The 25,934-nt window shown below is 35.0% G+C and overlaps 1 protein-coding gene across 14 annotated transcripts in view; it reads right to left on the bottom strand.

Annotated features, from left to right (window-relative positions):
• The window catches only part of KLC1 (kinesin light chain 1), a 77,094-nt gene that overhangs the window by 26,230 nt on the left and 24,930 nt on the right, over positions 1-25,934 (bottom strand). For 7 of the 14 annotated variants that reach the window (XR_003567988.1, XM_027849000.1, XM_027848999.1 and 4 more), the window contains exons 4-13: positions 24,797-24,875; positions 22,359-22,584; positions 21,194-21,281; positions 20,391-20,492; positions 19,303-19,476; positions 19,075-19,174; positions 13,034-13,083; positions 12,883-12,950; positions 3,276-3,384; positions 1,041-1,202 (exon numbers count right to left, since the gene is read on the bottom strand). Coding sequence is in view for 13 of the 14 variants with exons in the window: in XM_027849000.1 (XP_027704801.1) it covers positions 1,041-1,202; positions 3,276-3,384; positions 12,883-12,950; positions 13,034-13,083; positions 19,075-19,174; positions 19,303-19,476; positions 20,391-20,492; positions 21,194-21,281; positions 22,359-22,584; positions 24,797-24,875 (1,158 nt within the window). In the remaining variant the exon portion in view is untranslated. The remainder of the gene's footprint in view (positions 1-1,040; positions 1,203-3,275; positions 3,385-12,882; positions 12,951-13,033; positions 13,084-19,074; positions 19,175-19,302; positions 19,477-20,390; positions 20,493-21,193; positions 21,282-22,358; positions 22,585-24,796; positions 24,876-25,934) is intronic. The other 7 variants (XM_027849002.1, XM_027849010.1, XM_027849012.1 and 4 more) reach the window with 3 other exon arrangements.

The following is a 25,934-nucleotide window of genomic DNA, read 5'->3' as shown; positions in this document are numbered from 1 at the left end:
TCAAGAAAACAACTGGACACATTCTACCAAATCCGGCAATGAAAAACTACCTGATGCAAATAAAATTCAAAAACAGCTAGATACAACCTAAAACTGCTCATATCATAAACATTTAATAAGAAAGAAGCATATGAAAAGCCACATTTGGCTTCTTTTAGAATACAGACCTGTGATGTAAAAGGGGAAAATGAAGCTCAAGTAACATAACGCTTTTCACAGATATTAAAGGCTCCAAATATGGCAATAGTTCTTCATATTTAGTATTTAAGATTCATCTCGGACATTCAAGTCTGAGTTTTTAGAAATCTCATTTCTAAAAAAAAAAGTCAAAAACTAAAACTAACTTTATTAAGAGGATTAAAATGGTACCACAACACTTTTTTCCTATAGGAACTGGCATATGGGTTAAATTAGTTAATAAATAAAACTCTTTATAAGATATAAATGCACCATTCTGGATATCCTCCTCTCTCAAATGGAGACAGATGAACAATATTTGTATACTGAGCACATGTATAAAGAAAAAGCAGTCATTTATACAATTTTAATTTATATATTGATTTTTCTTTTAAGTGATTCAACTGAAGAAAATCTATAGCAGTCTAAGCAGCAAAATAAAAACACTGAAGTTAGTGATAAAAATGAGTGAATAAAAGCAAATTAGTCAACTGTCATACTATTCCTAATACTAAAATGAACCTACACTTTATGTATTATGCTCTAAATAACCAGGACACTCAATTAGCATTTAAATGCTCATAGGTAAGCCCAAGCTTTCAATTCCTAAAAACAAAATTATCATTTCAAACTGGTTTAAATGAGTAAAAAATTGAAATAATAACAAAAGTAATTAATTAGCAAAAGGCAGGATCTTATGTTTTCTTAATTCTCACTTGATTTTAACAATGACAAAGTCCAAAATAAATGAGCCAGAAAAACTAATGAAAAAATGCTAATGGAAAAAGGGCTATCAAGAAAGCAGATTGTGTTACAGCAGCTAACTGCCTCCATTATACTTGCAAACTGTGTACTGTACTTACCCCATTCCATTCCACGCTCATACTCACTTCCTCCCCTCCATCAGCACCACTCTCGTACTTTACCACATCAACATTGAGACTCTCTCGGCTTCTTCTTTTTTCTATGCTCTCAGGGTCATTTAGCACTTCAGCTACTCTCTGTTTGTGAACATTGTCAAGACCCTATGAGCCAGGCAAGGGGAAAATGGATTTACATTTCAGCACTAAAATTGTATTGGAAAATTTCCAAGACCCAGAACTTCTATTGGGGAAAAAAAAATCAATATAATTTTATAACACATAGTTAAGTTACTCAGTTTTCCACCATTAACCCCACATTAAAGCATGACTGAGAAACCAAGGGCAGTGGTGTAATGAAAAGAACATTTGACTCTAAGTAACATACCTGGATTAGGATACTTATTCTGTTACTAGGGATATATAACCTTGGACAAGACCCTTAATCTCTCTGAACTTCTACTTCATTACCTATAGATACTTCTACTTACCTCACACAGTTATGAGGCTCAACTGACAATGAATATGAAGCATTTTATCTATTGAGGGCTTTTGAAATGTCATCTATCAATTTTATCATTTGTGTGCCACTTACACCTAACTACCTCAATTTATATTAAAATAATATAGGAGAATAATCTCCTAGAAGAAACTGTATTAGTAAAATAAAGCTAAAACAAATGCATATCTACATTTCAGTTAATAGCAATTTTACAATTTTTTTCGATTTTCATAAGCAATGTATCATGCTAAATAATGTTCATTTTACGTGTGATGATTTTTTTAATGGAATTTTAGTTATTAGGATCTATAATGGTACTATAACATAATTCTAAATGGTTTTAGGTTTAAAATGGAATTTAACTCAAAGGAGCTCACATAAAAGATGAAATTTATCTATTTTAATATGACTTTGGCTTTTCTTTACTATAAAGGACAAACCACATGATGACTACTTATTTCCCTAGATATAGTACTAAAGGAAAAGGAATATATTAGGAATTAAAGGTAATACAAAAACAAAAGGTCCCAATAAAAAATTACATGACACAATCTATTGTAAAACTTTGCTGATTCATTTTACAAATAACACAGGAATGGTTGTTACAATAGGCTGGTACTTAATAACATGTTTATTGAATGCTAGATTTAATGGTTGATGTTACTAATAATCATAACACAACTCGTAAATTATGGGATCACATCATTGAATATTAGAGGTAGATGGGACCTCATGGGTCATACAATTCAACCTTCCTATTTCATTAATGGTACAGACAAAGTTTAAGACGACTTGTCCAAGGTCACACAGTAGCACAGACATAGAACACGGGTCCAATGCACTGTTTCTACATCTCATATTATTTGTAGCATAAATCATCCCACTTTCTTCTAGGCAATTTTATCTCAGATTACTCTCTCTAGAAGGATTCTGAAAATTCTGGAGAACTTTGGCAATTTACAGGAAAAATAGAAAACAAGGATTCGAATTATGACTAAATATCTCATCACATCCAATTCAACAAATAACTTTCTTCCTCCCAAGAAAAGTATGTGTGAAAGATAATTGAATGCCAGAAAAATCCAGAAATGAGCCTCAATATTAAATGAAGATTTTCGAAGATATATTAAGAAGTCAGTATTGAGTCACAAATCTCAGTTATTGACTCTTCCAATTTAAACAGAGACAAGATAACATTATACAGAACACATGTTATAGGGGAAAAGGCACTGGTGGCACTGCAGGACCTCAGCAAAGTCACTCTATTTCTATGGGCCTCAGTTTCTTCATTTGCATCATTAAGGCATTGAACCAGGTGATCTCTAAATTCCTTTTGGGTTCCAGTATTCTATGATGCTATGATTTAATTATAAAAACTAAAATAATAATCAAAAATTTGACATTTTACTTTTAGAAAATTTTTAAATGGAACTTTCATAAGATATGATAATAATAATTATTAATAATAATAAGCATTTAGTTCTGCCAAGCACTTTAAAAATATTATTTCATTTGATCCTCACAATGACCCTGTGAGGTAGGTGCTATTATTATCCCAATTTTACCGATCAAGAAACTTTGGTAGAAAAAGGTTAAGTGATTTGCCTGGCTAGTCTGAGGCTGGGTTTGAACTTTGGTCTTCCTGACTTCAGGTCCAATGCTCTATCTAATGTCCCACCTAAATTAAAAGTTCTGATAAATATAAAAACTAAAATCAAGAGAGATTTAAAACTTACCTGTTTTCGAGACCTCATGGCTGCCTCTTCTAATGTTTCAGCAGCTTCAAACTTGCCTTGACGTCTATAAAGTGCTCCAAGATTCTTTAAAGTGGTTGTCACAGTTGGACTGTAGAAAGATAAGTGTTACACAGATTTATAATACAGCAGAAAACAAAAATGTAAGGTAACTACTGCCATGGATATAGTTCTAAAGACTAGGTACAAAATTTAACTTGGAAACCATTAAAATTGTATTCCTGGATTATTTGAAAATTTGTAAAGTTCTTTAGAAATTTCTTTTTTCTCTAGAAACTCAACCTATTTGTGATCTAAGTTGCAGGGCATAACCTTCATACTTAATGCTATATTTAATAAATTATAAAATAGATTTAAAATTTTTCTTAAGATTTTTCTCAGCACTGTATATAACTAATTCATGACTAGCAAAACAATCAAAATCATTCCTTGAGATGTATTCAATTTTTGATCTCTTATGCTACTAAGACTATAAAATTAATGAATGCAAGAAGCACTATTATTTAAATGTTTGAATAAGCTAATGTTTTGGACATAAAGTGCTTCTTGGACTGAATTATACACAAGATCATAAAAGTCAAATAAAATCAATTCAATAAACATACACTGATAATATGCAAAACAGACCATCATATACGAAGCATTTATTAAGTGCCTACTATGTGCCAGGAACGTATAAGGCACAAGGGACACAAAGATAAAAATGAACTAGCCTTTCCACTCAAGGAGTTTACATCAGGGAAGACAATATGCATGCTTACACATGCATACTTATACGTGTGCATATATGTTGTATATGTTGCACAGTGTGTATATGTATACATATACACATACATTTGAGAGGTAAGGCAATAGTAGCTAGGGGGACAGGGAGCAGGGTTTTAGGAGGATCAAGAAAGGTCTTATATAGAAAATGGCCCTTGAACTGAATCTTTAAGGAAACTAGAGAGGTACAGGTAAGGAGGCTGGAAAATTTCCAAGATCTAGAATTCTTCCTCACTCCACCCCCAATAAAACATCAACATGTTTTTATAACACAAAAGTAACTTACCCTGTATTCTACCATTAAGCCCCCCACAAATGCATGATTGAGAAATCAAAAGCAGGTGATGCAATGAAAAGACCACCCAACTCTGAGTAACACACCTGGGTTAGGATCCTTATTCTATCACTAGGGATGTGTAACCTTGGACAAGTCCCTTAATCTCTCTGAGCCTATATTTCATCAGCTGTAGATTATTATTTATACTTCTACTTATCTCATGGGGTTATGAGAATGAATATAAAGACCAATTAGGAGCTACAGTAATAATGTGAGAAATGATGAGGGCCTACGCCAGGGTTGTAACTTTATGAGTACAAAGAAGGGGGCACATTCAAGAGTACTGAACACATGAAGTGTTCAAGTGACAATGTTGTGGAAGGAGGAAAAAAAATTACAGGGTTTGGAAATGACTGGATGTGTGGGGTGAGGGAAAGTAGTAATCATGTATAACAATTGGATTAGTATGGTGGTGCCCCTGGCAGAAATAGGGAAATTCAGAAGAGAAGAAGGATGAGTTTGGAGGAAAGCAATGAGTTCGGTTTTAGACAAGATACCTAGATATCAGTTTGAAATGTTCAACAAGCAGTTTTATGATGTAGGATTGGAACTCAGGAAAAAGATTAGGCATGTATCCATGCACATTCTAAATCTACACTGTTGCCAAGGTAATTTTCCTTAAATTAAATCTGACCATGTCACTCCCCAACTCAAAAAACTCTACGGCCCCCTACTGCCTCTATGATAAAAGATTTTTGTTGTTGTTGTTCAGTCATTTTCAGTCACGTCTGACTCTTTGTAACTCCATTAAGGGTTTTCTTGGCAAAGATAATGGAGTGGTTTGCCATTTCCTTCTCCAGCTCACTTCACAGATAAGGAAACTGAGGCAAACATGGTGAAGTGACATGCCCAGGTTCACATAGCTAGTAAGTGCCTGAAGGCCAGATTTGAACTGAGGAAATTAAGTCTTCTTGACTCCAGGCCCAGCACTTTATCTTTATCCACTGTGCCACCTAGTTGCTAGAGGATAAAATATTAACTCTTTATTTAGTATCAATAGGATAAGTGGGCCAGGGATTTGAAAATAAAGTGGTTAACAAAAGGTGGAGATTAAGATGGGAAAGAGATGAGGTCACATGATTTAAAGAGGACAAGGAATTGGGGTATTTGGGTGACAAAGGGGATATCAAGATGTATAAGTCCCCCAGTAGGGAAGGAGTTGGGGTAGACAGGAAGATTATGACCGAGGTATTAAACTCTTAGGAAGGAGGGAGAATGCCTTAAGAGATTGATAGATACTGCTAACAGGATAGAAATTGGATGAGAAATGTGGATATAGTGAAGCTCAAAGGAAAGGCTGCTGAGTGATGGCAGCAAAGTTATGTCTGAAAGCAGTAGGGGGAATCAAAAAAGTGTTCAAAAATAAAATAGTGTCTGCCTACAAGAAGCTTACACTCTACTGATGGAGAATATGACATGAACACAGGAAAATTTAAAGAAGAAAACACTAGCAACAACTTAGAGGCCAGAAAAATTTTTGTTTAAGAAATGGCTGAGCTATGAAGGAAATTAGGCATTCTACGAGGCAAAAGTGAGAAAGGAACACATTGCAGGCACTTCGAACAGATTGTGGAAAGGCAGTGATGGGAGCTTGAGTGTTGAATTTGGGAGAGTAATCCAGTTTAGCTGGAAATTTGATGTGACAGAGGCATAAAAGAAATGTCTGGAAAGGTAGATGAGAGCTTTAAATGTCAAGCTGACAAGTTTGCATTTAATGCTAAAAAGCAAGTGTATTCACATAGTGAGGCCTGTCTTTTATGAATACTATTTTGGCAGTTTAGAAAACTGCTCAACTAGAATGGTGGTCCTGTGAGTGGAAAGAAAGGAAAGGCTGTTAAGAGATGACGAGGAGATAGAACCACTAAAACTTGGTAAGTGAATACAATGTGAAGGAGATTAAAGAGTCAAGGATGATGGAGCACTGAACCTTAGTAACATGAATGGAGGTTCCCTCAAAAGAAAGGGTAATTAGGAGTGAGTTAAGAAGGAAATAAGTTCCATTTTAGATATGGTAAGTTTTGATTAGTAAGAGAACACCCGTGGAGATAATTAGCAGGCAGCTAGGGATTCGAAAATGACATTCAGGAAAGATATTAGAACTGGTTATACAGTTTAAGAGTCAACTGAATAATTTAACCCATGAGAAATGATGAAATGAGAGGGAGGGGAAAAGGGAAAGGGAAATCAAGGGAAAGAAGAGAGAAGGAAGAGGGAGAAATAGGATAGGTAGGATTGTAGAAGTAAAAAAGAGAGGGAAAAAAGGTAGAAAAGGAAAGGAGAGGTAAAGAACAGGGTGGAAGAAAAAGAAGAGGTAGGAGAAGGGAAAAGGAGATAGGGAGACAGGAGGAAAGAAGGAAGGAACAGACAGGAGTTACAGCCCCTCTACTTAACGGACAGGAAATAAATGAAAAAGCAGCAAAAGAAATGAAGGGACTATTACATGGATAAGGAAAACCAGAAAAGAACAGTGTCACAAAGCAAGAGGAGGAGAGAGAAATCAGGAAAAACTGGTAGTTGGTAGGGTGAAAAGCTGTACAGAGGTCAAGCTGGGTGATGACTGAGAAAAGACATCAGATCTCGCACTTTAAAGACAGTAACTTAGGAGAGAAGATTCAGCCAAAGTGGTTGAGTCAGAAGCAAGATGGAAAAGGGAGGAGATGAAGAAATGCAGGTAATGAATATAAATGATTCTTTAAAAGGGTTTAATTAGAATTTAGTTATAACAGGAAGAGAACAAGAGCAAGAGATAAAGAATAGCTGGAAACAGGGAGCCAGAGGGAAGTGTATACCCAAAGTCACCATACCTAATTTCAATGCTTGAAACTGTTGAAAGCATCCCCCCACCAACACAATTCACACTCCCTCTGTAAACTTAGAAATTGGTTTCTGAAGGTTGTTGGTGCCAAAAAATCCATTACTCTATGGCTAAACAGGTGATGAACCCCTCTGAACATAGCTAGGTTGATCCTTAGGCCACTGATACACAGCCTAGCATAAGGTCTGAAGTAAGGCTTTTCTAGCTTGCTAGAACTTTCCAGAGCTTGTACCCCAGTGACACAATCTCTAAGAACCCAGACTTCCTTCTATATCACAAAGCAGCATCAAAGTAGGACTTGAGTGAACGGCACTGGCAGAAGTTATGTCTTGTTGACTTATGCTTTAACTCAACGGCATTATAAAGAACTTCAGGGAAATGAAACAAGAATGCTATGCAACTGATGCGCTGCTTGAATTCCTTCAGCCTCCTCCCCCCTCTGAGGGCTAAAGGGTAGAATATCAAACTCGTCCTAATGCCTACCTTCAAAAGAGGGCAGAAAGTGGACTTTTCAGCTCACTCCACTCCGCATTTATTGCTCTGTTGCTCAGCCTGGTCTCAATTCCAAAGAACAAGATGTCCTCAAGGTGGATCTGCCCCCACCCTTTCCTGTCTCCTTTTGTATGTTGTCTCCCCTATTAGAATATAAGCTCCTTGAGGGAAGGGTCTATCTTTCTTTTTATTAATTGTATCTGCAGAGGTTAACACAGTGTCCTGCACATTGCAGGTGCTTAATAAATGTTTATTGGACTGGACTGGAAAAAGGCAGAAATTCATTTGAGCCTATATACAGTAGGTTATGCTTTACTTCATCCATTTAAACATGTATATTTTTTCAAGAGGAATGTATTTATTGATGCCTGTGATATTTATCCTCTTGGAGATTTTTTCTTCAATAAAAGTCACAAGTAAATTTAAGTACAATGCTTTTTAATACTGGCTTGCCTTCCAAGGTTATCAGACTGACTTTCAGATAATTCTTTAGATTCATTATTTGGAGAAAAATGGGTCTCTTTCTGAAATAAGATGGTTTGTGGGTTCAAAACTGTATTTATCCAAAGTGATTCCAGGAAGCAGTACTCACTATTACTTTGTAATCTGTAGATAAAAACAATCATCAATTGGGGAGGCAACTATTCAGAAGACACAGGACCCAATGAGGATCACAGCAAAACTGGCATTACAAGGCAAGTAAGGTAACAAAGAAAAAAAATTATCCCTGCCAAAAAAGGAGCTTACACCTTTCTCATAACCATAATCTCATAAACATAACCCCAGAGAGACAAAAAGCTATTTCTTCCATAGGACTTTGCCCCAAGGCCAGTGAATTCCTAGCCTTCCTAATACTTGTAAATCAGAACCACTGCCAGCTAGGGCAATAACCGTTTCCCATTGCTGCCTCTCCACAGAAATGTCAGGTCCTTAAAATCTCTCTCCTAGTTTATTACTGTTATTATGGCTTCATTATCTATTTCATTTTCCATTCATTTCTGTCTTGACCCTAATATGTAACCAGTTCAATAAGGCATTATTCTCCATCCTTTCTTTCTGGTCCTTCCACTGTTAATGTTCTATTACTTCTCAAATCTGGATCAAGCTGATTACTATCTGCCTTCTCTGCTCCTACTTTCAAGCTGCTGAATGCTTCCAGATAAAGTCACAAAACTGCCACCTGAATATAACACAAATTCATGTTATCTAAATTCAACTGAGCCTCATTAGAGAGCAAACATTTCTAATGCAACTCTTATTCTCCATTTCCCACATCAACTGTTCCTAAGCTTCTCCTCTCTCCTCAAGCTCTCAACTCCACCTAATCTTCATCTCTCTTTCTATAAATTACCTTGACTCCTACTTTACTGAAAAAAACTACAGACTTTCTTCATGAAATGTCATCTCCTGTCCTCCACACCTCAAAAATTCTCCACATTTTCATCTATCCCTTTCTCTTTTGCATCTTTGTGTTTCTTTGTGTCTCAAAGTATGAATTTGTCTTTCCAAGACTAACTCATCCAATAATGTCTTTGATTCCATCCCCTGCCATCTCCTTTGGATCCTGCTCCTTTAATCATTCTCGTGAATTCCCTTTCCGCTTTTAACTGGTATCTCTCCGAATTGTATGACTCCTTTCTCACTTGCCTACAAATCTGCTCATTTCCCCTATCCTAGTAAAATCCTTCCCTTGAATTGATTCATACCTGTAAGAGTAAGAAGAAATTCCTAATAAAGAAATGCCTACAGACCACGAATAGCCATTTTGAAAAGACAAATAGTTAACCACATAAAAAGATGTTCAAATTCATTAAAAATCAAAGAAATGTAAATCAAGACAAAGTTAAGATACCACCACTTTACAGCCAACAAACAAACAAAAACAGAAGAAAACAATAAAATCTGATACTGACAGAGCAGCAGATAAATAGGAACTCTTTTACTTGCTAGATCTGTACTTGATGAAAATTTTTGAGAAAGCACTAAGACAATTACAGCAAGTCAAAAAATTAATTGTACCCTTAGATCCAGCAATTCTATTGCTAAGCCTTTAAAGATATCTTGACAAGGAAAAAAAACTTATCTACATAAAAATATTATAGCCACTTTGTTGATAATAGCAAAATCTGGGCACAAACTATTATGTTCAGTAACTGCTAAATAATGATATAAGTGTAATGAAATATGACATCATAAAAAGTATAAACATGAATACAATGAAATAAGGAAAAATATATGAAGGGATGAAAAGCAAGAAACACAGAACCAACACTAGACAAACACTGAATACAACTATGTAAAAAAGAGTAAGTCTAAAGATAACAAAACTTCAGAAAAAAAAAGATAAGAGCAAATAGTTTTTTTTTGTTTCTTTGCTTATAATTTGTCAATATGTACAGTATAACAAATTTAGAGTTTTCTAATGGTTTTATTCCTTGCTCTGCACATTTATTTAAATTTTACCATGATTAAGAAAATTGTTGAACTTAATCACCTTTTTTTACTTAGGTTTATTAAATTTATAATTTATTAAAACAACTACCACCACCAAATTTCCCTCCACTATGTTATTCCATCAAGTTCCATGCATCTTTCTTCCTTTCATTGCTATACTCCTATGAAGAGTATGTTATACTCACTGCTTCTTCTTCTTCATCATCCATTCAGTCCTCTGTCCCTTGAAATCTGGCTTCTGACGCCAACAGTGTCCTGAAACTACTCTTAAAGGTTGCCAATTATGTCTTACTTGCTAAATCCAATTATATTTTATTAGTTCTTGTCCTTTCAGGACATTTCTAAAACTTTTAACATTATACATTGCAACAGTGGTCTCACTTAGTTCTCCTTTTCCCTGACTATATGCCTTTCTTGGTCTCCCATACTGGCTCATCTTCTACCCCTAAGTGTGAGTATATACACCAAGATGCTGTCTCAGTATCTTTTCTTCTCTTTCCTTTCATCCATTGTGTCAGAGGTCATATCTATGCAGATGACTCCAAAAACTTTATATCTATCCTTAATTTCTCCTCAACTCCAGTATCATGGAACCTCCAGCTGCCTGCTAAACATCTCCACCTGGATATCTCTCTAGCATTCCAAATTCAATGTCTTAAACCAATTTATCACTTCCCCCCTAAATTTTGCTCTGACAAATTCCCCTATTTCTGCTGATGGTACCACCATCTTCCTCTTGGTCTCCAAGATCTAAAGCCTAAGGGTCATCTTTGATTCTTTTTTCTCCACTCACCTGTCCATATCCTATCAATTGCCAAGGCCTATAGATTCTATCTCCACATTACTCACACTCATCCCACTTTCTCTACTCAAATTTCCACTAACCTATTTCAGGTCTCAACAGCCCTTACCAGTGCACTACTGCGATAGCCTAATCAGGAGTGGGGAACCTCTAGGTCCTCAAATGAGTTCCTTTGAATCCAAACTTCCCTGAACAAGTTCCCTTAATAAAAGCGATTTGTTCTGTAAAACTGGGACTCAGTCAAAAGGCTGCACCTGGGGACCTAGAAGGCCAAATGTAGCCTTGAGGCCACAGGTTCCCCACCCTGGTAATTCCTCTCCCTGCTTCCAGTCTCTCACCTCTCTAATCCACTCTTTCCACAACTGCCAAAATAGTCTTCCTGAGGCACAGATTTAATTTCACATTATTCTCCTGTTCAAAAGTCTTCACTTATGCCTCAAGGATAAAAATAAAAAGTTTTTAACATATGTTTAAGTCCTTCTGCAAGTTTGCTTCAACACACCTTTTCCAGCATTACTTCATGTTACAACATTTCACATGTTCTTCTTCCCACATAAGCTATGCTACCAGCTATTTCCCCAAACTCTTAAATGCTGTTTCCCATACCCATGCCTGAAATGCACACCCTCCTCATTCTTGACTTTCTGAATTGTTAGGCGGCAGCATGGTACAATGGAAAAAATGCTAGCTTTGGAGACACAGGAATGAATTTCAAATCCTGCCTTTGCCATTTACTACCTAGAAAAAGTCACTTAATCTTCCTAGGACTCAGTTTCCTTATCTGTAGATACTGGAACCTACCAGTAAAGCTCAGCTCAGCTGCCACCTCCCCTGTGCAACTTTCCACTCAACTAAGAGTGTTCTCTCCCTCTTCAAACTTCCCAAGAGTAGTTTATATTGTCTATCCTTGACTCCCTTCATGTTCTACCTTGTATCATTCTTGTGGGTGACTGCAAAGGATATATCCCCAACACAGCACCGAAGTTAGAGGGTTTTGTTGCTGATATACATAAAAAAGGAAAACTTCCAGCCAAAAGTATGAAAAATAATGATCTTGCCTTTTTTGCTTAACTTTTGTTCTGAGTTAAATTTATTTGCATGCCAAGCCATGGATCTTGGAAATTTCTAATCCTAAATCAATAGTCTAAGATGAAAGAGTATGATCTCAGTGCCCAAGGGGTTAAAATGGGTTTTTATCCTGGGATCTATGAAACTGATCTTTTTAAAAATATACTTTGATAAATGTATTCCTATATAAACAGTCTGTTATAATACTATATATACATTATCAGACAGCCAACAGGCTTCATAACACAAAAACAGTTTTAAGAACCCTGTTGGTTAAAAGGAAAGACAACCTTGGGCTGGGGGCACTTTGCTTTGTTTTTCTGTTAGGTAGGTATACTGGCTCAAAGCTAGCTGTCACTAAAGAGCGTGCACTTGCCCTTATTAGGGAGAGGCTTTAAAGTCACCACACAACAGTGCTAGGGCTGAAATGGCCATCACTACAGTGTTCACAATGCTTTTTCATAAAATGCCTTTGCTTTAAATGATGAACTCTGAATGACTACTAAGAATAAACTCAATAGTGGAAGCAATGGCCTGTAGTTTCAAGTGGAAAGAGACCCACAAAGTACTGGAATAGATTTTTAGAGGAGCTACAAATTTATATACGTCTTATTCCTCCAGTAAAATGAAAAGTTTCTTAAAGTCAGAGACTGAGTCACTAAAAACAAAACAAAACAAAAAAAAAACAAAACAACTTTTTTTGCATCCCTAATGCTTTGTATATAGTGGACAATCAATGTTTGTTGGACTTTCAAATCATCAGTTTAATGCTGAGGAAAAGTTTGAAGTAATGAAAGTATAATGCCTGAAATATCTCTAACAACTTCAATTGTATGCCAATGTAAAACACACATACCTATCAACTTTGCAAGCTTTGTACCAGCCACCATACTCCCCAAAAGATGTCCCATCCTTTTGTTTTCCCTAAATTAGAAATGATATAACAATTAATCTTGAACTCACACAAAGAAAATCTTGAACAACCTCTAAAAATATTATAGTCTTACTTTGCATTCTTCTCTCTCCTCAGCATGCATCCAAATGGGTTTATTTTCATCTGGAAGAGAGGAAAATCAGACATTAACTAAGAACAACAGAGAACATTCTTATAATGTTATACTGACTTCAAAAGGTATTCTTTTCTTATAATGGAACAGATAGCAAGGCATAAATAACTACTCACATTTATATAATACTTTAAGATTTATTACAAAGCATTTTTCTCACAACACCCCTATGAGGTAGGGAGAAAAAAGAAAAATAGAAACTGGTGGGAGAAGCAATTCTACTCTTCAAAGGTCAGAAAGCAAAAAACGGGGCTGTTTATAGATATTAGTAAAAAGTTTTACAGCTAAACATACAGAAGTTAAACAAGTGATCAGAATCATAATTATTCCTTAACTAACTTCTGCCTTTGGGAATCCCTTACTTCCTTCAAACCTCTATACAAGCACCACCTTCTACATGAAGTTTTCTCTGATCCTCCCAGCAGCTAGGATCCTCCTACCCCAAAATTTATCTCATATTTATTTTGGACACATTTTGCATATCCTTATTTGTACATGTGTATTCTCCCCCAAATGATTTAGACTCAAGGTAAAAATGATTTCATTTGTCAATGTAGCCACAGAACCTGGCACATAGTAAGTGCTTAATAAATTCTTGTTGATTAACTGATTCTATGGTCTCTATGACTCTTACTACAAAAGCTGGTATTCTAAAGTCTGCTAGCTTTTATCAGAATTCAAAGTGAGAGGAAAATATATTTAAAGAAATATACTTTAGGGGACAGCTGGGCGGCACAGTGGATAGAGCTCTGGCCTTGTAGTCAGGAAGACCTGAGTTCAAATCTGACCTCAGACACTTGACACTTACTAGCTGTGCGATCCTGGACAAGTCACTTAACCCCAATTGCTTCACCAAAAAAAAAAGAAAAAGAAAAGAAAAAAGAAAAGGATCTCTAGTTTTAAGAAAAGAAATGTACCTTGAAAGTATATCTAATAGTGTTACCTGGGGCAAACAACATAATTTAAGAAATCATTTGGCTGCAAGAAGACATGCCCAAACAATATAGCTAACAAGCTTTGGAATATTTATTTTGTATATTAAACAAGTAATCTTTACCAGTTTTGATATTACATTATAACACCAGTATGTATGACTAAATGTCATAATTTGAGGCCATAATCACTGTGGTCATATTTACATTCTGTTAAATCCAAAAACAAACAAAAAAAGCCCAACTGTTGATTTTCCTTCAAACACTAAATCTTAGAGAGATAAATGCAAGTAATACATTTAAATGCATGTATAATAAAAACCAAAACCTGAATAACCAAGATCCTCAATAAAACAGAATTTCTGGCTATACTCTACTTCCAGGAGACAACCAAAAGAAAACAAATAAGAGAACTATTTCATATCAACAATTTTTTTTTAATCACAACATTCCATATACATCCTAAGCCTTCTACAAAATCATCCCACTGGCTTAAAAGTCTTCCACATGTAACACTGCAAAACACAGCTGTTTCCTGCAGTAATTCATCTTTCTTCCTCCAGTACCAAAGGAGGCCACTGACCCTGAAATTCCCCCTCAAATATCTGTGTTTGAATCTCTTCCACCTTTCTTCCATGGCAATCACATCTACCTGCAATGGCTTCAATTCCCTTTATGGTGATGACCCATACATCTATTTACCTGACTATATCTAGCATCAGTCTCCTCCCTGAACTCCAGTTCTATATTTTCAACTGCCTAATAAATATTTCCATCTGGATATTCCACCACTATGTCAAGCCCCATGTGCCCCAAGTTGAACTCACCACTTTCTCCTATAGAAACTTGCCCTTCCTCCCACTTCTATATTTTGTGGATGACTACCATCCTCCCAGTCAACCAAGCACAGAATTATCTTTGACTCTTCCCTTGCCTTCGTTTTCTACATCTAAATGGGTGAAAATAGTTCTCACACCAAGCACTTCCTCTGCACTTCCATTCCTTGTAATTCAGGCTCTCATTTAGACAGGCGTGACAATATGGTGAAAAGACGGCAGATTAAGAAGACAGCTGGTTTTCAAATTCTACCTTACTACATGCTATGAGACCACAGGCAAATTATTTGATATCTCAGAGCCTCAATTTCCTCATCCATAAAATGAGCATAATAACAGCTCTATAGTACTTACCTCAAAGTGTATATTGTGAGAAATAAGTGATAAAAGTGCTTTTAAAACTTCACTCCTCACATTAACTGTTATAATAGTCTAATTTGCCTCCCTGACTCTAATCTCCATTCCCCAACTCATCCTTCATATTAACACCAAAAAAACTTAACAGACTCTCCTCAAAAACCTTCAAATGGCTCTGCATTGCTCTTAATAGGATAATATGTATTTAAGGACTTTTTTGCTTTTCAGTTGTGTCTGACTCTTCGTGACCCCATTTGGGGTTTTCTTGGTTAAGATATGGAGTGGTTTGCCATTTCCTTCTACAGCTCATTTTACAGATGAGGAAACTGAGGCAAACAGGGTTAAGTGACACAGCTAGCCTGAGGCCAGATCTGAAATCAGGAAAATGGATCTTCCTAACTCCAGACCTAGAATTCTCTCTCCACTGTGCCATTTAGCTGCCCTAAGGACTTTGTACATATATATGTGTGTATGTACATATATGCATGTATGTATGTGTTTAAGCCACCTTAAGTTTATTTTTAATTCACTACATTCCCCTTTGTGCCATATAGATTACAGACAACCAGCGTACTAGCTATTAGCCTGTCTTATCCTGCATTATTCCCCCTTTGTTCATTACCACAAGCTATTCCAGAACTTAGAATGCATCCTTTACATCTCCACCTCCTGAAGTCTTCCCTTAACACATTCTACTTCATATTGTAATTATGTATATGTACAAGTACATGGCTTATCCTCACTATTAAACAGTCCCTTCAGGACAGAGACCGGCATTTTTCATCTATATATCTCCACCTCGCACAGTACTTTGAACTCAATAAGCACTTAAGACTGATTTGCTGAATTAGATATTCAGAATGATGAACCTGAGTTTATATATAGGACCCTAAATTATCACAGAAAAATTTAATCATGTTCATTAGTGTACTCATTTATGCAGAGAAAACATTTTAAAGACAGTAAAGGAAATATAGAGATTCCTACCACCAATTCCACCCAGACACATTCAAGGATTTAGAACTTCAAGGGATTTTAGATCTAATTCTAAATCTTTTTATAGATTAGAAAATAGGAGGCTCACTTCTTTGCCAAAGTAGAAGATCACAAGTGTAAAACACTGCATATGATGTTAAGACTTTTTCAGTATGTTGGTTAGCTCTGAATGGCTATTTTTTTCCCCTTCCTCTTTTTAAAAATTCTTTATCGGTACACTGGGAGAGGATGGAGAGGCATACATAAGATGATGTAAAAACAAAAAATACCTATTTTTTTTAAAAGGATATTAAAAAACAAAGAAAGAAAATGGATTCCTATAGAGTAGAAATGACATGCCCAAGATTATTTAGCTATTTGATGGCAAAATTATGGCAAAAAAATAAATAAATAAAAAACAAACTCTAGTGTAGTCTGCTACCTCTGTAGTGGAAAGCTCTGTCCACTGTCTCCCTAAGGGAGAAAATGAGATCAATTAGAATATTTTCAAAAGCATTCTTTTGAAACACAGGGAGCCTTTCTAAATGTATCTATGGCTTCTTCATGTCCTAGAACATGATCAGTTATTGTGAATTTTGTACATACAAATGAATGAAAACCATATTCTCTATTTTCCAATTCAGTTCTCTCGATATATCTATCCAATATAGTTTTTCCAGCATTGAATCAAGCCTGGAATTTTTTTCCTTCAATTTATTTTTATTCATTTGTGGATATGATAAGTTTTCTAAATAAATTAAAGAGATTCAACAAAAAAAATTAAAACTCACAAAAATCTGAGACCTCAGACAGAGGCTTAGTACTGCCCCACGTGGATATTATCAGACACTAGAATAACAGCTTAAAACAGAGCTAAATGCATCATGTGTGGGGTATCTTTTGTATGTGCTTCATCTTTCACCATCTTTGCATGTAACTACTAAGCTAGTGCTACATGTAAATAGGACCCAAATTCTTGCCTGAACTGTTGCAATAACCTCCTAAATGGGTGCCCTGCTTTGATATCCCTAAAACACAGATCTGACTTAAAATTTCTAATGGCTCCCCACTACTGCGTTTAGGATTAAGTCTGACATTTAAGGCCTTCCACAACCTGGTTCCCACTTATCCTTCCTGTCTTATTTTATATTATGCCCCTTTCATGTCCCCTGCATTCCAGTTAAATGCATCTGCTTGCTGTTCTTCAAACATCATGACGGTCCATCTCCCACCACTGCATTTGCACAGGGAGTCCTTCATGTATGAAATTTATTCCCTCCTCATCTCTGGATCATAGACTCTTTGGCTTCCTTCAAAGCACAGCCCAGATGCCACCTCTACACGATAAATCTGTATATCCATTCTGCTTTTCTCCCTTGAATTCCAGTTCCAAATTTCTGAGCTCCGTATGAACATCTCCTCCTAGATATATTCTGCTGACTTCTCAAAGTCATTATGTCTACAGATTCCCTCCCCATCTACCCCCCTCTTTAAAATTTCTCTATTTCTTTCAATGTTGTCACCATCCTTCAGTCACTTTCATTTTGGCATTATCTTTGACTCTTCCCTTTCCATCACCCCCAATATCACACCAGATGCCAATATATCACTTTTCCCTCTACAACATCTCTCAATAGTTCTTTCACTGGATGTGGATAGCAGCTTCCTTCACAGATACTTTGTGGTTGATTCGAGTAAAAAGTACATAGCAGAGAACAAAAGAAAACTTAGAAGAAAGCACAGAAAAACAGGGCAGCTTTGAAAACGACATATAGTATTCATTACATAGTTTTTCAAAAAAGTAAACAATGTAAAACAGAAATTCGTGATTGAATATTGAATCCTATTCTTGTGCTGCATACATGGAAATGTTCTTTTCTTTTGTCTTTTTGTATTTAAGTTCAAAATTAATTATAAAAAAGAAAAAAATGTAGGCCAAAAAAAGGGAAAGTAATTGGAAAGACAAAATAATCAAAATAAGGTCAGCAACTGAGGTGGAAAGAAAGACTTTGAACCTTGTCATTGACATAGGAGAAAGAGTAACCTAGATTCTAAACTTTCTGATCATATACTTTCATCAGTAAAAAAACATTTACACATGTACTTCTAATATGTGTATGTATTAGCTATATCACAAAACTTTTGAGCATTTATCTACTTATTTATAAATTATGTACAGATAATTAGTGTATTAATAATTATGTATAGTATATAACTTACCCAAAAATAGAAGTTTAAAAAGGATAAGATAAATATGAAATAATATTTGATCCTGCAATCAATGGGAGCTACTGGAGTTACTCAGTATAGGAGTGGCAGTGTCAGAACTGTCCTTTAGAAAAATCCCTTTGAAAAACATAACATAAAATAAAATATAAAAACAAAGACAAAAAAAAAGAAAAAAGAAAAGAAAAATCCCTATGTAGAGTTGTCAATTCTACTGGCAATGGCAACATTCCCCAGTCCGGTTGAACCCAATTAAACGTACAAAATAAACACACAACAGAACATAGATAATGTTAATATGTGGTTTTCTAAGTGTGAAAATATGTGGCCTGCAGGAATCCTTATGTACAGTTTAGTGGACTCCATTTCTATTTGAGTTTAACAACACTGATGTGGAGAACAGATGAGAGTAAAAGACTAGTGGCCTTTGATGTTGTATATGATAGATATAACTACATGAATATAGATATAGATATCAATTAAATCAAAGATAATCCCAGTTAAACTTGTTCTAAGAATTATTTACTCCCCCTTCATTAGTGGTATTTTTGAATGTCACAAAATCACTGTTGGAAATTACCACTCATTTTTAAAACAATTATTTAAAATAGCAAACTCTATTGTATTTCATTATAAATCTAACTAAATTTCTTACCATCTACAGAGCCAAACTCTCTCTCATGTGCACGAGTGAGAATCTCCTTGTACAGTGTTTCAGCCTGCTTGAATTTCCCTTGCTTCAGGTAGCAGGATGCCTTTATTTAAAACAAAACATAACAGGCATCCCTTAGGCAAAACTGAAATATATCTTAATGTAAATAACTAAAAGTCAAATTACTGAATGGAACTCTGATATACTCTAAGTTAATTTCCATCTACATACCAAATTATTTTTTGTTTTGGCCACATTGGGGTCATCTGGTCCCAGTTTTGTCTGGTAGATCTCAAGGGCTCTTTGATAGTAATATTCTACCTCCTCATACTTGCCCTGGTTCTGGCAGAGTAAGGCCAAGTTATTTAACTGTTTGGCCACATCTGGGTGATCTTTTCCCAAAACCTAAAAATAAAAACACATATTATATTAGGAAAAAAAAATTCCTTCGTGCTTGACAGTCATTTAAATTTCAGTTTCGATTTGAGTATTTTTGTACATTTATTTCTTCCCAATTTGTATTTTAAAATTCAACATCAAAGCGCTCAATATTTGACTACTTTATGTAATTCTACTAAATGACACCATAATAAAGATGTGCCTATGTAATTTTATATCACAGTGGGCCCTTTTTTATTCCTCGTACCTAATTCTCCTTATATCACCACCAATCATTTTAATATGTATGTCAATACCAACTACACATAAAATGGAGATAAATAAAAAGAAATAAAATTATATCGAATATTACATTTTTTTTCTACCCTTTGGAACTCTCTGTCCCAGAAATTCTGTTTACAATTCAAATCCTTTAGGAGTATATTTTTTAAAGTTACAGTACCAGTATATTAAACTAATCTCTTTGAGCAAATAATTATTTTGCTATCAAATTTCTTAATAAAATTAATTTCTTAATGTAATATTGTATAAATACATTTTGAAATGTATTATTATTGATTATCATTCTTTTTCTCTCTTAAAGAAGATGGCATCATTCTTTCCACCTCCTAAACCCTTCTGACTATTAATTTCTTTTTAAAAATCTTTTCTGAAATAAAGCCAGCTCCTGAAGACTTATGTCTTCCTAGTTCCTAAATACCTACCTTATCCTAAACTGCTCCCCATTCTCATACTCCCATACCCAGTATTTGGAATACACTCCCAAGGCTTTGAGGACATTCAATTTCACAATTTATTCCCAGTGAAGAATCAGTAATGAAATACAATTACCATCCTGGGGATCTGTGAATATTTGAAAATAAAATGCAAGAAAAGAATACAAATCTCAGGACATCACAATGTGCTCTGGTCTTTCCTACCTTCTCTCTGATCTCCAGGGCTCTCTTACACAAAGGCTCAGCTTCTTTGTACTTCCCTCTTTTACCATAAAGCACGGCAAGATTATTCAGAGTTGCTGCCACCTGTCAAAGTATAAACATTAAACACAATAAAACTGACCAAAACTAATATGTGAAGACATATATAGTTAAGATTCAATTATATCCTAAACGTACAGTAGAGGACTCTTAATTTTACTTTAAATAAGTATTTAATCAAATCATAAAGGTATTTTCTGCTTTATATATCCCAAAGGAGTATGTCCAATATGGAACAAATATTATATATAAGTCTAGGTACAATAAGAGTGCCTCACTGTAGGGTAAATTATGTAAAGCAACATATTATTGACATAATTAAACAAATCACAAAGAATAGCATGATCTCAACATTATGTTTTGCTAGAAGCAATAAAGCAAACCAAAAAAATAAAAATTCATGGGCCTTTACTGCTGATTTGAAGGGGGAAAAAGTAAAAATACAACTTTAGAAATTTTTTTCACAAGTACATGCAGTTTGATTTAGAATCAAAAATGTGGTATTTGGCCCATTTTGTGTGATACATTGCTTTAAATAGATTACATGTGCACTTGGATATGGCAAATATTGTGAAGAATACTTAGGACTTGTAATTGGTAATCAGTATAGGGAGGGCTCCTACCTTTACCATCTAATGAATAGACGGGTCTTAACCCTTTCCTGTTGAGTTTAATATTAAAATGAGTTGAGTAAAGCATAGTAGGGAAAATAATACATCAAAAGGATGAAAAAAAAATATACAAACCGCCGGATGATCTTTGCCCAAGGTTTTTTCACGGATAGCCAGTGCATCATTTAGTAGGTTAGCAGCATCTTTGTATTTATTCTGATCTCTAAATTTAAAAACAGACATTAAGTTCTATAACTCATTGAGATTTTCCCAAATGACTCTAATAAGTTGGGGTGATTTCAAGAATAACAATAAACAATAAAACTAGGTCCTGACACAGAAGATAAGGCATGTACAGCTCAATCTTTCATATTAGTTGAAGATGCTAAGTTTTCTTTGGTAATAAAGACTTCACTACTCCTGGTGAAATCATCCAAGTTTCCAGAATTGTTACTGCAATGGCTTCAGTTTCATCAGCAATGATTAGAACTGATTGCCAACTTTAATTACATTTCCCTATCAGCAATCACTAATGAAAAGTAACAGGAGACATAATCAGTAAATGGGGTGCAAGCCCCAATGTGACTTATTTCTATATAATGTCATAAAGGAACAGAGTGAATATTGCTGAGCCTACTTACATAATTAAAAGAGAACCTACTCAAAGACTACACCCAAGGGGATTTATCTGCCACTCTTCACTATAAACTTATATGCACTGACATTTCTCATATTTGTGCAAAAAACTTATTTCATAGAAATAAATACTTGGCAAGTTAGGTTTTTAAAATCAATGGTAGATTTTTGTCTTGTTTTATCTTTTAATTTTAGGAACTATTTATCTTCTTAAAAGATAAACCAGAACAAGAATCTACCACTGACTTTTAAAAACTTACCTTACTAAATATGTTTCTATGAAATACTCAATTTTCCAGTCAAATAAAGAGAAATATCAGAACACGTAATAGAAATGCATAAATTTACTGAAATGAACTACCCAAGAGAAGAAATTTTGCTATGAGTAATTTCTAATCCCTCTCTCCTTCACCTTAGGGCAGGTCTGAATTTTGGGTTTTATTTTGTTTTGGTTTCTTTGCCGTAAGTTAACTCAGATGGAGGGCAAGATACTAGGAGCATTCTTCTTTCTGAATCAAGGTTCGGTTTCCAAGGTACAAAGATTAACCAAAACATAAATTAGTAGAAGACAAGATAGGCTTATTTTTTAAAAAAATATATCTTCAGAGTTTTTTTCCCCTTTAATTTTTCTAACAAAGGCACAAATGACTATAGAAACACTCACCTGTATACCAGAGCCAAGATATTTAGCATGGTGGCAACATCAGGGTGATCATGACCAGAAGTCTTCTCAAGATCTTCCAGTGCTTGTTTGCACAATGGTACGGCAACCTCATATCTACCTTGGGAAGCATACTGAATAACAAGGTTATGAAGAGTTCTAAGCCTTGCTGGAATTTCATAGCCCCCTTGCTGGGCAGCAGCAGCTGCACTGCTATGTTGCTGTTGAACTACAAAAGAAATTATTTTAGTTATAATTTATTATGAAAGAAAAATTCATAATCTAATCAAGAAAACAATTATCACAATGAACATAATGAAGGTAGTTTTGTTAAGAATATCTGGTGTGTTATACCATTTAATCTTATCCCAAAACTTAGTTCAGTTGATTTTTTAAAAGTCAGTACACTAAAAACACTCTATATTAACCTAAGCTGTCACACAAAATAAAATAGAACCCTATTACCATGTGCAAACATAATGTAAGCATCTACTGCAAATCCAATAAAAATCAGTATTTTCTTCTTCTATTTGTTACTTTGAAGTAAATATGAGAGGCAGCGTGGGGGCCATGAAAAGAGTGCAGAGTGAAGTCAGGAAGACCAGTCCAAGTCCTGCCTCTGACACTGTATGACCACAGGCAAGTCAGATAGAATCTCTTAGTGCCCCAGGCAACTTTCTAACTGAAAGGTAAATCCATGAACTACATTCTACTTGTTAGAAGTTTCCATACAATGAGTTCCCTGCACTAAAGAAATCACAGGTCTAGGCTAAAATATGTATATATTTGCCTATATGTGTCTGTGTATGTATGTATGCATGTATATAAAAGCTGTAATTACATGGCTACATCAAAATGATTTTTAAGAACAGGGACAAAACAGAAATACAGTCAATTCCCCAAACATCTATCCTATTTAGCTACTTACTTTAGGAGCTGTTACTTCACAACTAGCTGCCATAGCACAAAGACGTGGCCCTGCTTCATAAAGCTAGGAAATCTGCCTTTGGGATCATGGCCTATGCTTATCTAAGTAAGTACTACAATACTTCTTACAAAGAATTTTATAGAAGAGTGGCTTTAAGGCCTTGTCCCCCACTACGCATCACAGAAACTGGGTAACAAGGGTGTTTAATTATGGAGACAACTGGGATCCCTGCAGCACAGCTTTTTGATTAAGGCCTCAGACCTGCAGGGTCCCCTAAACACAAGAAACAGGACAACAGCTTCAAGGCATGCCTAATCAGTGGTGTATTTTAATATCAATGAATAATTATACCTTTAGTACGCAAAGTCAAGGTTCTTTTACAAAAAGTATGGGAGAAATGACACTTATCTGTAGTATCACTCTGACAAACCAAAATTTTGCATACTGTGGTTAAAAAGGGCTAGTTTTCCATATACAAAGGCAAGATAAGAAAGGCAAATGAGGGGGCTGGACTAGACTACGTCCAAGATCACTTATATCCTATGACCCTACAAATACTACAAAATTTCTTTGATAATTTTAAAATTAAAAGCCATATTCTCTCTTTTTTTAGGTGTTAAGCCCTGCTTTAAGTCAAAACAAACTAAAAACAGAAACAAAAACAAAAAACTGATATATTCTTTCAGAATACAATAAGTCTTATTTTTTTGTAACAATAAAGAAAGCCTATCTAACAATGAATGGTTATATAACTTTTAAAAAAGTCAATTTGTTACTTTCAAATACCAAATATTTTATAAACTAGATTAAAAAAACCTTATAATATGAAGATTAAATTAATTTTAAAATCATAATTCACAACAGTCCAGAATTGCATAATAACATCAATAAACAAAAAGTAATTTAACATAAGGACGAATGAACTGAAAAATTCAAGCCAACCAAAGGAAAACTTACATTCTTGAGCCTCTAATTTGAAAAAAATCCACTAATAACAATAAATTCTATTCATCAGTATGACTCCAAAAACTCCCTGAGAGAAAAAAAAAGGTTGAGCTTTTTATTCAAAAACAATTACTCAGGGCAGCTAGGTGGCGCAGTGGATAGAGCACCAACCCTGAAGTCAAGAGGACCTGAGTTCAAATTCAGCCTCAGACCAAACACTTGACACTTACTAGCTGTGTGACCCTAGGCAAGTGACCCCAATTGCCTTAAAAAAAAAAATTCCAAAAAAAAACCCAAAAACAAAAAAACAATTACTTACGTTACTATGAGTCAATTGTTACTGCAAGTTCTATATTACCAGGGTCTAAATTAATGAGGCTTTATCATAACACAAGAAACACATTATAAATGAATGAGAAACACAAACATCATAAATGCTAAAAAATATGTACTTTGTTTTGCAGGCTACATTTACTACATCTCCCATATGATACTAGAAATTACAACTATATACCACATAAGACAAATATGCTTCTCATTTTATTTCAGGACATAACTCTTCACTTACTTCCTTGACCTGGGTCATCTTCATCATTGGGGAAAAGGTCATCCAGAGGTTCTTTGGTAGAATCATTGTCTTTGTCCTCCTATAAAAAAAAAAATTCCCAAAGCACAAACCTTAAGTGCTATATAAATTTCTTATTAACGCATTTGGCATAACACACATTTTAATAAAAGGTTTTGTTAAAGATTAAATAATCAATCCATTATCTACACTGTGACTTATTCAGCAGCATGGTGTAGCAAATAAAACACCAAGGAGACATAGGTTCTAATTTCAGTTCCACTATTAACTAGCTAGTTGAACAAATGACCTTAAAGGATGATAATAAATGGATCCATGTCAACCTGGAGGAAGTTCCCTAATGGAATGTGCCACATATGTATAAATTGGTTCTACAACATGTTATTAAAGCTCTTAAACATGCTAGAAAAATGGGCAAAATCTAGTAAAGTCAAACTTAATAGTGATAAATACGAAGTCCTTCACTTAGATTTTTTTTTAATTACACAAGGTCAGAATAAGGCTAAGGTGGCTAAGCAGCAGGACACATGGGAAAAGATACTGAGATTTTGGGGGAGTGCAAATCCAATGACTCAACAGTATGACAGAGCAACCAAAAGGCTAAAGGCTGTATTAATGAAATTATATCATCCAAAACTATTTCCTGACCTTGTTATACCATATCAGTTCTGGGTACCACATTGTGGAAAGGTTACTGACAAATTCAAGAGAACAATGGTGAGGAAACTAGAAAGCATATCATATAGGCAGTCTTCAGCTAAAGGAAATGGAAATGCTTAAGTAATTGAGGTAACAGAAGACTGGGTAGGACTTAACAGCAATCTTCAAATATCTGAAAGATTATCTCTTCAAAAGAAGAAGAATTAAATTTGTCGTGCCCCAATTGAGACAGCAGAACTAGAAGCAACAGGGTGAAGTTAAAAAAGAAAAAGACTTTACCTCAAAATCTAAGGCAAAATTTAACAATCAGAATCGCTAAAAAGTAGAACAGCCTGCCCAGGGGGTACTGAACACTTGTCAGAGAAATTACAGAGATTTCTTGTTCATGTATGGATTCAACTAGATAATATATGAAGTCCCTTTCAACTGTAGTCTAGCTGTGCTATCTTGTCTCTTAACC

The sequence above is a fragment of the Vombatus ursinus genome, unplaced genomic scaffold (genome assembly GCF_900497805.2).
Source record: "Vombatus ursinus unplaced genomic scaffold, bare-nosed wombat genome assembly UNPS02007284.1, whole genome shotgun sequence".
NCBI classification, from domain to species: Eukaryota; Metazoa; Chordata; class Mammalia; order Diprotodontia; family Vombatidae; genus Vombatus; species Vombatus ursinus.
This window is presented reverse-complemented; position numbering and strand designations above follow the sequence as displayed.